The sequence below is a fragment of the Lupinus angustifolius genome, chromosome LG05, assembly GCF_001865875.1.
Source record: "Lupinus angustifolius cultivar Tanjil chromosome LG05, LupAngTanjil_v1.0, whole genome shotgun sequence".
In the NCBI taxonomy this organism is placed as follows: domain Eukaryota; kingdom Viridiplantae; phylum Streptophyta; class Magnoliopsida; order Fabales; family Fabaceae; genus Lupinus; species Lupinus angustifolius.
In genome coordinates this window covers 12477513-12491284 of record NC_032013.1, presented here as the reverse complement: position 1 = coordinate 12491284, position 13772 = coordinate 12477513, and the positions used below count along the sequence as shown (strand labels likewise).

The following is a 13772-nucleotide window of genomic DNA, read 5'->3' as shown; positions in this document are numbered from 1 at the left end:
GAGTTGATGATTAAAGCAAAAGTAATAATTTCTATCTCGTATTGGATAGAATTATTCTTCTTCTTAAACATATTAAACAAAAGTGCTTATATTATGTGTAGTGCAACTTTTTCTTGCTATAGGTGTCCTTATAGTTGATGTTTCGTGTTATTGCAATCCCAAATTCCTTAATGATGAAACATTTTAATCAGTTTATAAAAACTTAAGCTTCTTTTTTTAGTGCAAGGATAAGACTGCACCTTATTAGGTAGCTTAGTGGGCCTAGATAAAGTTATTGTTTATTTTCTATTTCCATCAAATTCAATGGTGGCTTCGTGTTTGGTTGCTTAAGCAGACATCTTTAATTTAAATTTAAAAAAAAAGCCAAAATCAGCAGACAACATTCCTTTGCTATAGGATCAAGTCATGACTCATAAAACATATTGAGTCACGTAAGCACCTATATCAAAAATACATATTTATATAGCAACTTTTTTCAGAAGCTATAGCAAGTTAAGATCAACTTAAAAGCAATTTCTATAATAATTCGGGCATTTTTCCTATATAATTTTGACAAACCAGAAGCAAGATTTTATTCTTTTTAAAGACTACATTTTTTAATATAAAAAAACTAGACATATGGACAAAGGCAAAAAATTTATGGTCTCTTTATGATTTGAGTTTTGGAAGAGGAAAATGGAAATAAAATACTTCAAAATCATGAAATACATTTGTGAGATATTCTGAATTTTTTTTATTTCTCTTGAAAACACAGCTCGCAAATGGATCATTACACTCCCTTCTCCGTTAACATGTCCGGGATTAATGTTAATCACTCAAAAGTATTACTTTATTCCTAAGTGCTTAAAATTGCCTTAATGAAGAACAAGTTTGCATCATTACAATCCACATATCACACATGTGAATAACAATCCACATTTTTTTATATACACAAAAACTAACAGAACTTTGTGTATAGGAAAATAGAGAAAAAATGAGGAAAGAGAGACATACCCTAAAGCAACATCATCCTATACTATAACACCAAAACCCAAAATAAAAAATAACTAGATATTAATATCCACATTGAACCCAATGTTTATTTTAAAATATGTTGAGAAGTTCTTAAAGAGAGTTACAAAATAAGCAACGTGGACCAAGATATTTGTTAAGTTGAAGATTCTTGTGTAGATTTCATAAAGAGTAAAATATTCGTTTATTTTAATCAAGGTAGAAATTGTTGAGATGTTTGAAATATGTTATTGTATTAGTCTCACATTGCATAATATTATAATTGAGTAGAGTAACAAAAGTTATATATTGGGTTCAAGTCCATTGTTATTGCTATAATATTTACCAATTATTAGCACCAACTAGAAACATCTCATCCCAAAGGCTCCTCGATCACAGTCAAATCTAATAGTTGGTATTAGATAACTCTTAATCTAGGTGTCAAATTCGAGGTAAGAAAGTTCGATGGAACTTGCACTTTTGAATTCTTGCAAATGTGAGTTAAGGATGTGTTAGCTAAACATAATATATTAAAGGCATTGCAGGAGAATAAACTAGATGAATTGGATTTGGAAGAGTTAAAAGAGAAGGCTATAGGAACCATATGACTCTGTCTATGAGATAAGGTAATGTAACACATTATAGATTTGACGTCACCAACAGAGATATGAGAGACATTAGAGAAACAATTTATGTCTAAGTCTCTAACAAACAAGTGGTATCAGAGTCGACGATTCGACTAGACATGGTGGACTTAAAGATGAGAGGACCGAAAAGTGTGTGGTACCTACACTTCAGGAGGATATTGTTGGATTTATTGACAGGTGAAGTCTCACATTGAATATGAGGGGGTGAGTGAAAGAGTTTAAAGACCTATGAATGTTGGAGAAATTCCTTCTCCATCCGAAATCCATAGAGTGAATGCGGAAGTCCTTATGACCATGGCTTTGTTCCCACAACCGAATGTGTATGCCCATACATACACCCAAATGGAACATCCATGGTCCAGACCGAAGAAACCCCAAATGAGTTCATGGTGAAGAAGAAGAACATACCTTGTTGAGCCATTTCCGGAATCTCGAAGGTATGAGGGTGAGATGATCTTCCAGATGATAGAGCGCCGAATGGTTTTCCTTTAGTTCTCTCTAGAGGGGAATGAGAGAATACCTTAGTTTCTGAAAAGTGTTGTGTTGAGGTTAGTTGGAGGAGGCTTATCCTTATGCCTTATAAGCCCTTATGGATGAGTGGATAGTGTTATCCTATCCTGGATAACACTATTCTCATCCTACCTTATTCTCCTCCACCTTTACACTTGAAAACCTGTTGCTCTACAAATGGGGACCATAACCCATAAAAGTAACCCCGTAGTGGTTACTACTTTAGTTGCAATAATTCTGATTCAGTCCCTTCATCAAATCAGAAATTGCCTGAAGGTATCTACACTTATTATTATTTCATGACACATATGCCCTTAGCCACCAAATTAATTACTTAAGATCATTTTATATTTTGGCTAATTACATAATGGCCATAACACAATTATAGAATTATATCTGTGACCCATAAATTGTCAGAAATTCCAACAATCTCCCACTGGTCACACATATGATTCTCCGTACGTGTTATCCTTATTGCGCGCTTAATTGCCATTATGACTTAGGCATATCCAAATTATCCCGTCCATTAGTCCTGTCTCCATATCGAACCACAGTGAACTTCGCCATATCAATCATGGCTAATTCAACAATGATCACCAACATTGACACAACCAAATGACACAGATACATCATGAAATGTGTAGCATGAAAATTACATGAATATGATCTGTACATGTCAATTTTCAACTGGTCCTACTTAACTTTAGTGAGATCCTTAATAATAACATAAAACCTTATTGTACAAAGTATAATGACAGAATACCAAACTGAATGATTAATCAACTGAAGTTTGAATACAAAGTATTCATACAAAATACTGAAATTACATAGAACATAACAAAATGTGTGCACTTTCTAACTCCCACTAAACCAAAATATCCTCACACTGTAGAACACCCATGTGAGCAGCATGCTCATGAAAGACCTTGGGTGTGATAGCTTTTGTGAGAGGATCCGCAATCATGGAGTTAGTGCCTAAGTGTTCTATGGAAAGCTGTCCACTTTGTACCTTCTCCTTAACAACTAGGAACTTAATGTCGATGTGTTTCGACTTTGCCGAACTCCTATTGTTGTTGGAGAACAACACGGCTGATTTATTGTCACAGTATAACTTTAGTGGTCTTTCAATCCTTTCCACAATCCGCAGCCCAGTGACAAAATTTCTCAACCATGATGACTGAAGTGATGCCTCATAACATGCTATATACTCTGCTGCCATGGTGGATGAAGCTACAAGGTTTTGCTTGGCAGAACGCCAAGAAACCGCACCACCAGCTAACAGAAAAACATAGCCTGAAGTAGATCGTCTACTATCTTGGCATCCCGCAAAATCGGAGTCAGAATACCCAATGATCTCTAATTGGTCTGATCTCCTATATGTGAGCATATAGTCTTTTGTTCTCTTTAAGTACCTCATGACCCTTTTGGCTGCTTTCCAATGGTCCATTCCTGGATTACTCATATATCTGCCTAAAACCCCAACTATGAACGCTATATCCGGACGCGTACATACTTGAGCATACATAAGACTCCCTACAGCTGATGCATAAGGGATCTTTTGCATTTCCTGAATTTCCAGATTTCCTTTAGGGCACTGATTGAGACTAAATTTGTCTCCCTTAGCAACTGGAGTATCCATTACTTTACAGTCCTGCATGCCATACCTTTTGAGCACCTTTTCTATATAGCTCTTTTGTGATAATCCAAGAATACCCCGAGATCTGTCTCGGTGTATCTGGATTCCTAATACAAATGAAGCTTCACCAAGATCCTTCATTTCAAAATTACTGGATAGAAATGTCTTGGTTTCTAACAAGGTACCCACATCATTAGTGGCAAGCAGTATGTCATCCACATACAAGAGCAAGAAAATATACTTGCTCCCACTGAACTTGTGATACACACAATCTTCAACTGAATTCATCTCAAAACCAAAAGAGAGAATCACCTCATGAAATTTGTGGTACCATTGACGAGACGCCTGTTTTAGCCCATAGATGGATTTTGTCAATTTGCAAACCATATTCTTTCGGTCTCCCGTTACAAAGTGTTCTGGTTGCACCATATAAATCTTTTCATTAATGTTTCCATTTAGAAAAGCTGTTTTGACATCCATCTGATGAAGCTCCAAATCATAATGTGCTACAAGAGCCATGATTGTCCTAAGAGAGTCTTTCGATGAAACCGGAGAGAAAGTCTCTTTATAGTCAATCCCTTCCTTCTGAGTAAAACCCTTAGCTACAAGACGTGCCTTATACCTCTCCACATTACCATTAGAATCCCGCTTGGTCTTAAAAATCCATTTGCAACCAATGGGTTTCTTACCTTCTGGTAATGGGACAAGTTCCCAAACTTTATTGTCTTGCATGGATTTATACTCCTCTTTCATTGCTTCAATCCACTTTTCCGAATTGGAACTTTGGATGGCTTCACGAACGTTTAATGGATCATTGTCCATTAAGCCATCACCCTCATGTTCCAAAAGAAAGCAAATGTAATCATCCGAAATTGCATTTCTCCTTTCTCTAGTGGATCTACGCAAAGCTATAGGCTCTTGCACCTCTTGTCCATGTTCCTGAGGGTTTTGAGTTTGTCCTTCATGAATTACTAACTCACCTTGAGCAGGGAAGGTTTCATCAACTATGTCCTGAGGAGGTTCCAAATTTGCTTCTTCAAAAGCAACCATATGAATCGCATCTGGAATAGATACAGATTCTTCCTCTAAGACAAAGTTTCTAACCTTATCTTCCCCCTCAAACTCAACATCCTCAAAGAACGTGGCTGTACCCGTCTCAAATATGGATTTCATACTTGGATCATAAAATTTATAGCCCCTTGATTTTTCAGAGTAACCAATAAAGTAACTACTCACTGTACGGGAGTCCAATTTCTTTTCATGAGGCCTATAAGGCCTTGCCTCAGCTGGACATCCCCACACATGAAAATGCTTCAGACTTGGCTTTCGCCCAGTCCAATGCTCATAAGGTGTTTTAGCAGTTGCCTTAGTTGGTACCCTATTAAGAATATAAGCTGCTGTCTTAAGTGCCTCTCCCCAGAGTGACTCTGGTAAGGTAGAGTGTCATAAGGCCTATAAGGCCTTGCCTCAGTTGGACATCCCCACACATGAAAATGCTTCAGACTTGGCTTTCGCCCAGTCCAATGCTCATAAGGTGTTTTAGCAGTTGCCTTAGTTGGTACCCTATTAAGAATATAAGCTGCTGTCTTAAGTGCCTCTCCCCAGAGTGACTCTGGTAAGGTAGAGTGACAAATCATACTCCTTACCATGTCCTTAAGAGTCCGGTTTCGTCTTTCAGACACACCATTCATGCTAGGCGATCCTGGCATGGTGTACTGTGGGACTATACCACATTCCTCTAGGTATTTGGCAAAAGGCCCTGGACGTTGTTCACCTGAACCGTCATATCTACCGTAGTATTCACCACCACGGTCAGATCTGACGCACTTAATCCTTTTGCCGAGTTGATTTTCAACCTCAGCCTTAAAAGTTTTGAACACGTCCACCGATTGGGACTTTTCATGAATTAGAAAAATGTATGCATAACGAGAATAATCGTCTATGAATGATATGAAATATCGTTGACCATTCCAGGAAGCCGTAGGGAATGGCCCACAGATATCCGTATGTATCAATTCTAAGACGTCCGAAGCTCTATATGCACCATATTTCGATTGTTTGGTTTGTTTTCCTTTTATGCATTTAACACAAACATTAAGGTTTGTGAAGTCAATGGAATCCAAAATCCCATCTGACACAAGACGCTCAATTCTCTTTTGAGAAATGTGACCTAGGCGCTTGTGCCATAATGCACCTGAATTATTATTTTCAATCTTACGCTTAGTACCACGTGATTCCACATTCAGGGTTTCGCTATAATCAGTTATGATATTCAGCATATAAAGGTTGTCATTCAACATAAGTGAACCAGTTCCAATAACATTTGAATTTAAAGACAATTGAACCGAATTGTTTCCAAATGAACAACAATAACCAAATTTGTCCAAATATGAAACAGAAATCAAATTCCGTCTAAAAGACGGTACAACAAAAGTGTCTTTCAAATCCAAATAGAAACCAGTACATAATAACAACCTAAAATGCCCTATAGCTTCCACTTCTACCGATTTCCCATCGCCAACATATATGTATCTTTCAACATGATTAGGCTTTCGGTAGCTCAGGCAACCCTGCATTGAAACACTGATGTTAGAAGTTGAACCGGAGTCTAACCACCAGGTGTTTCCAGGTACTGAAGTTAAATTGACCTCAGAACAAACCAAAGCAAGAAATGTACCTTTCTTAGCACGCCAGGCGTGATACTTTACACATTTCTTCTTTTGATGTCCAGTTGCTTTGCAAAAGAAACAGACATCATCCTGCTTCTGTTTCTTTTGCACTGAACCCTTAGCAGCTTCATTCTTGGGCTCTGAAGTGATTTTCCTTTTGCCCTTGTCTTTAGAGGTAGTAACATAATGGGCACTTTCAGTCCTCTCTCGCTTCAATCTTTCCTCTTCTTGCACACAAAATGAAATGAGCTCATTAAGAGTCCATTTCTCCCTTTGACAGTTATAAGAAATCTTAAACTGACTGAATTGTGCAGGAAGAGACAGTAAGACCAAATGAATGAGCAAGTCTTCCGACATGTCAAGCTTAAGGGCCTTAAGTTTTGAAACGATGTTGGACATTCCCATAATGTATTCCCTTATGTTTCCCTTGCCTTGATACCTCATGGAAATCAAGTTCTGTAACAGAGTACTTGTTTCCGCCTTATCGCTCTTTGCAAAGCGCTTTTCAATCTCAGCAAGGAAATCTTTGGCACTATTTATCTCATCCGAGATAGTACCCCTAAAGACTTCTGGAATGCCACGCTTAATGATCATCAGACTCATGCGATTAGAGCGATCCCACTTCTCATAATCCTTCCTCTCTTCAGAGGCACTGGATTCCAAAGGAGAAGGGGGTTGCTCTACCCTTAATGCATAGTCCAGATCCATGCAGCCAAGAACAATTTCCATGTTCTCTTTCCAATCCTTAAAATTTTCACCATTAAGGACCGGAACCGAATTCAAATTTGCAGATATAGAAGCAATTGATGTAGCTGATTGAAACAAAAGACAAAATATTAAAATATGCTCACAACCCAAAATTATCATTGTGCTCAAAACAATGGTATGTCCAAATCAAGATACCTAGTGCACCATCAATATCAAGTCTTTGGACAGTGATATCAACTGCAAGTGATACTCTTGTTGTAATGATCAAACATTCATAATAAGACATGTCAACTGACGAATCCCTCTTTGGATTGATTCATCAGTCACACGTATAAAACTTTAGAATTATGACATGTTTATCATCACAGGTGTGTATGATCTTCGGCCAAATATTAACTTTCCTTTGGGCCAGCTAATACCCGCATGAATGACCATACACACTTCCATCCATTATTCCTCATGAGTTATATCCATGAAAGAGGTCACTTTGGCGACATTTCACTTCATTTGGCTCACTTGAAATAACAGACAACCTTAATGGACAACCAAACAACAATTAAACCAATGCACAAAGATACTGAAGTCCCAAAATTAATTTTAAAAAAAAAATTTTTTTTTTCTTTTTTTTTTTTCGCTCAGGCGAGCCGAATCTCGCTCGAGCGAATCAGCCAAATTTTTCAACAACAAACAGCAGAAAACAACAATCAATCATTTTAAATCATTTTGTTTCATATTGAAAAAGCCTAAGTATTTTCATAATCGATTCATAACAGAAACAAAACACCAAAACCCTAAATCAAACCAGATTTGGGGAAGAACATGAAAACCTAATTTCACCCATGAATCAATTTGGGGTGGCTCTGATACCACTTGTTGGAGAAATTCCTTCTCCATCCGAAATCCATAGAGTGAATGCGGAAGTCCTTATGACCATGGCTTTGTTCCCACAACCGAATGTGTATGCCCATACATACACCCAAATGGAACATCCATGGTCCAGACCGAAGAAACCCCAAATGAGTTCATGGTGAAGAAGAAGAACATACCTTGTTGAGCCATTTCCGGGATCTTGAAGGTATGAGGGTGCGATGATCTTCCAGATGATAGAGCGCCGGATGGTTTTCCTTTAGTTCTCTCTAGAGGGGAATGAGAGAATACCTTAGTTTCTGAAAAGTGTTGCTTTGAGGTTAGTTGGAGGAGGCTTATCCTTATGCCTTATAAGCCCTTATGGATGAGTGGATAGTGTTATCCTATCCTGGATAACACTATTCTCATCCTACCTTATTCTCCTCCACCTTTACACTTGAAAACCTGTTGCTCTACAAATGGGGACCATAACCCATAAAAGTAACCCCGTAGTGGTTACTACTTTAGTTGCAATAATTCTGATTCAGTCCCTTCATCAAATCAGAAATTGCCTGAAGGTATCTACACTTATTATTATTTCATGACACATATGCCCTTAGCCACCAAATTAATTACTTAAGATCATTTTATATTTTGGCTAATTACATAATGGCCATAACACAATTATAGAATTATATTTGTGACCCATAAATTGTCAAAAATTCCAACAATGAAATCATTAACTAAAAGTTTTGGTTTAAGATGTGGTGTTTCACTTATGACTTTCCACTATTCTCATGCCCCAATCATAATGGTAATATCTTACAGTTGGAGATGCTCTCATCATGGTTGGGTCTAACACAAAACTCTAAAACCAAAATGCTTTTGAACATATATGAACCAAAACCATGGAAATATAATTGTGGACCAAAATCAAGTCTCACTGAAATTTTGAGAACCAAAAATATTTAATTCACTTTTAAAATCCCTTGTGACTTGTAAGATAAAACAAGAATTGGCAGCATCACGGGATAGGGATTGATGTATGCCTTATATTGCTTCTACTTTCCGTGATCATGTGTTTGGTATGAGGATAGCAATCACATGATATTTCATGTGAAAAGTATGTATGCAAAGTTTCTTAAAGTCCATCCATGACATATAAATAAATAAATAATACATAGATTGTATATAAACTTTTAACTCTAATGTAATCATGTTTCATTCATTGTCTAATAGCCACTCACTCATGTTCTTTATGAATCAAATAATGAGTCATTTCTGTCCATTCCGTGTGGAATAAAGACATCTATCTCTTTGGTTAAATAATGTAATAATAAAAATGATATCATAAAAGATTAAAAAAATTCTATCAGGTATCCATTCACCCTATGGATAGGTAATAATCTTTTAGGAATGTGTGATTGTTCCTCTAACAATTTTGGCTCCCAAGAATCGAATCCTCAACTTTTTGAGATCTTACATCAATAGACTAACACATTGGTATAAAAAATTAATTTGATATTTGTGTTGGGAGATCTTCATCCACGGGTTACAACATTTCTGCATGGACCAAGTGAAAGAAGCATATAAGTGAGCTTGACACCACATCTTGACCCAAAATCTTAAGGCATTAGATTTATGGGTTCATGCACTTGTATGTTTTTTAACTCATCCATCTTTGCTCAATATGAGACTTCAATTTGTATATAGTAATTTCATTTATTTATAGAGAATGTACATTTTACTAAGCAAACTGATATATAATTGTATTTGATTGAAGTATATATATTCATCTTAGACCAATTACATCAGAATCTTTAAGAAAGATTGCTTAAGGTCAATAATCAAAAAAGAAAAAAAGTCCTGAGTTATTATGATACATTTGAGAAGTTACTACAAACTCAGAAGTTATGGCCTAACTGAGAGAACTTTAGGCAAAGCATCAGAAACAGATAGAATCTGTAACTTGCAATCTGATGAAATGAACTGAGAATTTTTATCCATTTCAATTTTGTTGATCAAATGCAATAAAACTTGTTCCTGTTCTTCACCATCACTCCATCCATGAATTTCAGCCTTAAGCAGCAAAGGGTTTTTACATATCAAATCCCAAACTGGAAAATTCTTCCTTGGCATCATAAAGTCTCTCTCTTTAAGCCTTAAACTTGGGCAATAGTCACCAGCACCATCACCAAGATATATCAACCTCTTCTCATCTTCATTGGACATTGAATCTTGGATTCTATCCATTATTAGACCCTGTTGTGAAAAATTCCAATTATAATTAACCATTAAACATTTTAGGGAGTAAGTTTAAAAACTTATTTCATATCTTAATCATTCATTTCATAAAAATATGATGGTTCAGATTGGAGTAAGTGGACCCTTCCCGATTCCAAAAGGATAATTGTATTCCATAACTTTAGTCTATTGTTAATTTGATCTAATTGTGGGCCTAGGTCATAATTATCCTTCATTAAAATTTCATATACTATAACATTAATACTTCTTCATACGCTAGAGCCATTTAAGATAAACTTAAAAGCAATATTTAAAATTAATTCAGGCAATTTTTTCTCTATATTTTGAAAAATCAAAAGCAAAGTTTTTATTTCAAGTGAAATTTTTTTATTTTTAATAAAGAAAGCTAGAGGAATAGATGAAAATATAGATATATATACCTTGCACATGTTTGGAGGGCACAAAGTGCAGCCATGTGGAGATTTGTTAAAGTCATGGTAAGGCAAAATTCTTAACCTTCCTTCTTCATTAACATAACCTGGGTTAGTGTTAATCTCTGAAAAGTATTCCTTTATTCCTAAGTGCTTCAAAATTGTCTCAATGAAGAACATATTTGCATCACTTACAATCCTCATATCACACCTGAGAATTATAAATATTACCATAAATTTCATACTCAATTTATATATATAGGATTTTACTCGAGGACACATATTAATTATTCATTCTATAAAAATATAATGGTTTTTTTACATAATTTATTAGATTTCCATAGAATGGTTTTTTTTTTATGGAAAAGTAAAAAATATAGACATACCCTAGAGCATGAGCTGATTTTAGTGCAGGTATTATTCTTGGATGAATAGGAATCCTATGTAGAACCTTTTCAATTTCTTCAATGGTGATACCATGTGAATGAAGTTCCATCATCATCCTATCCTATAACACCAAAACCCAAAATAAAAAAAGAAACATTTATTAATTTCCACCATCAAAACAATGCATATAGCAACAAAAAACATATTTTTTTTAAGAATGATGAAAATAAAATTAGCATAGAAAAGTTACCATGAGAGAATTCCAAGGCATGGTTGGAAGAAGCTGATTGAACAAATCAGTGAAACCCAATTCATCAATGACCCAGTTATCACTGTCACATTCTACAATAGTCTTGTCAAAATCAAAAACCACTACTATTCCTGACATTTCTGTTAGATTGATACAAAAAGTGAAATGGGGTGAAATCTAAAATGGGTGTTCTCTTAATACTCTCAAAATCACTTCTTGGTTTGGATCGATTAGCCACATAGAAAATTGGTATTTATAGGATGAAGCCAATAACATAAGAAAATGTTTGTTTGAAAAATAAAAAAAGGAATCTTTGATTCCAAAGGAATATTACATAGCATATGTGGTAATGGAAAAGGATGCCATAAAATAAAAAAATTAAGAAGTTGATAATGTATGAGTTTTATACACTATAATTGAATCATTCATCATTAATATTCAATCATCATTGACTATCTTTTAAAAAATGTAATCGAAAGGAATATTACAATCTAAGTTAAAATCAACCATTAGATGTGATGAACTTATAATGGTAAAAAAGATGAGGGGGTAGAGAAGGTTTAGGCCATGAAAACTAGAAGCTGGAATAAAGAAGGAATATTCGAAGGGAAATTAAATGTATTTGGATTTTGGTGGCAACTTCCTATGACTCTGAAATCCACTTCACCTTCCACCACATGCGGCATATAAGAATATTCTGAGTATAGTCTTTTTCTAAATTTAGAATTTTTTCTACAATAATTAATTTGAAATTTTATATTTGAATTAAAAATGAGTTTAAAATTTATGCACTGACAGTGTAAAGTTTTTTACACTATCAGTACATCATCCACTATTTATTTGTAATATTTTGTTTGGAAGTAGTCAATGATAACTAACATATGAATAAGTAAGGATTTGCTGACAATGTATACGTATTAAATCCTTAAAAAATATGCATAATTTTGTATAAAATATTTATGCAGTGTCAGTGCAAATATTTATACATGGTCATTATATTATATACTATTCCTTTGGATTACTTTTTTTTTAAAATTCAATTATTAATAAATTATTTTAATTAATTTAGATTTTTGGTATACCAAAAGGTATTCCCTCCCATTGGTAACGAATTAATCATATTTTATATGTAATTACTCTTTGTTAAGCTCTAAAAAATTAAGTCATTGATATTTTGGTATATTCAGAAGTTCAATAAGATATTACTAAATAAACATTATTGAAAAATTATTTAGGTTTGGTACATTAAATTGTTGCCAAAATGATTACATGATGCTTTATTAGTTTATTTAGTATTTTTATTTTTGTGTGGATGTTAAATTTCTGGTTGATGAAAACTCGAGCTCAAATTGAAATCTACTTCGTATTATGTCCTCATTATATGTTGCTTTAATTGAGAGGTCAAAATTCAAAGGCTAGCAGCAGAAAAGGTCAAATTGGAGTTGAGCTTCATCCATATTTTGTTTCTTTTTTTTTTAAGTAATCACATGGTTACCAAATGGATATATCATTGTTTCTTATCGATTAGAAAAGTAAATTATGAATTAAATATATTAATTTTATATTTGATTACGAATGTAAAATATAGAATAAATAAAGTAATACACATTTTTGGATAGAATATGTGCTCCTAAATTTGAATCCTAATGAATAGATGAAAAGTAATCCATTAATTCATTTAAGACAATATTTTAAGGTATCTAATTCATCTATATCTAAATTAATGGATGTACTCTAATCCATTCATAATTACATTTTTATGAACGAATGTATATTGAGTCCATATTATTTTTTTATTGTAACTAAAAATACAATTGAAGAAAATTATTCTTTTAAAAACTATTATCTCAAAAAAATATTCACATTTTTAAAAAATCACTTTTAAAATCATTTTAAAAAAATACTTTTAAAAATCATGTTTTAAAAAGTGTTTTTAATTTTTTTTGAAGTGTTTTTTTTAACTTTTAAAAAATTAATTTTTTTCAATATTCTATGAGCATGTGACGTTTAAGGTTCTATGTTATATATATATATATATATTATGTACTTAACAATAAACTTTTAATGTTAATTATACACATATATCCTATAATTGATCTCAATTTAATAAAATATTCAAAGTTTAGAGTGAGAATCATGGATGGATTTGGATGAAATTAATTTTCCTAAATATTAAACGAAATTGAAAAACAAATAATATAAAATTTTTAATGTTTGTTTATTGGATGAATGGGACGACATCTTTCCAAATGGATGTATTCATGTATATCCATTAGATATAATGAATGAATTCAAATCTATTCATTATTAAAGCTATCCGTTGGATTCTACCTATTTAACTTCATTAGCCTTAATAGATAGATTTACACAGATTTAATTTTCTTGAATTTGGTTGGATTATGAACAATTTTTTCATACCTAATTCATGGGTTTATTAAACAAAAAAACCAATAA

The 13772-nt window shown here is 33.8% G+C and overlaps 1 protein-coding gene across 1 annotated transcript; it reads right to left on the bottom strand.

Moving 5' to 3' along the window:
* Window positions 9851-11565, bottom strand: LOC109347845 (inorganic pyrophosphatase 2-like). The gene is made up of 4 exons (XM_019587936.1): window positions 11319-11565; window positions 11068-11189; window positions 10691-10892; window positions 9851-10268 (listed from the first exon to the last, which is right to left on the bottom strand). The coding sequence occupies exons 1-4, from the start codon at window positions 11454-11456 to the stop codon at window positions 9918-9920; spliced, it is 813 nt and encodes a 270-aa protein (XP_019443481.1). The 5' UTR covers window positions 11457-11565; the 3' UTR covers window positions 9851-9917.

Excerpts from the sequence above, each read along its gene's own strand:
- LOC109347845 (XM_019587936.1), bottom strand. The coding sequence starts at position 11,456 with ATGTCAGGAATAGTAGTGGTTTTTGATTTTGACAAGACTATTGTAGAA. Across the intron at positions 10,893-11,067 it reads AAATCAGCTCATGCTCTAGG|GTGTGATATGAGGATTGTAA; the intron begins GTATGTCTATAT and ends TATAATTCTCAG. Across the intron at positions 10,269-10,690 it reads GCCCTCCAAACATGTGCAAG|GGTCTAATAATGGATAGAAT; the intron begins GTATATATATCT and ends TTTTCACAACAG.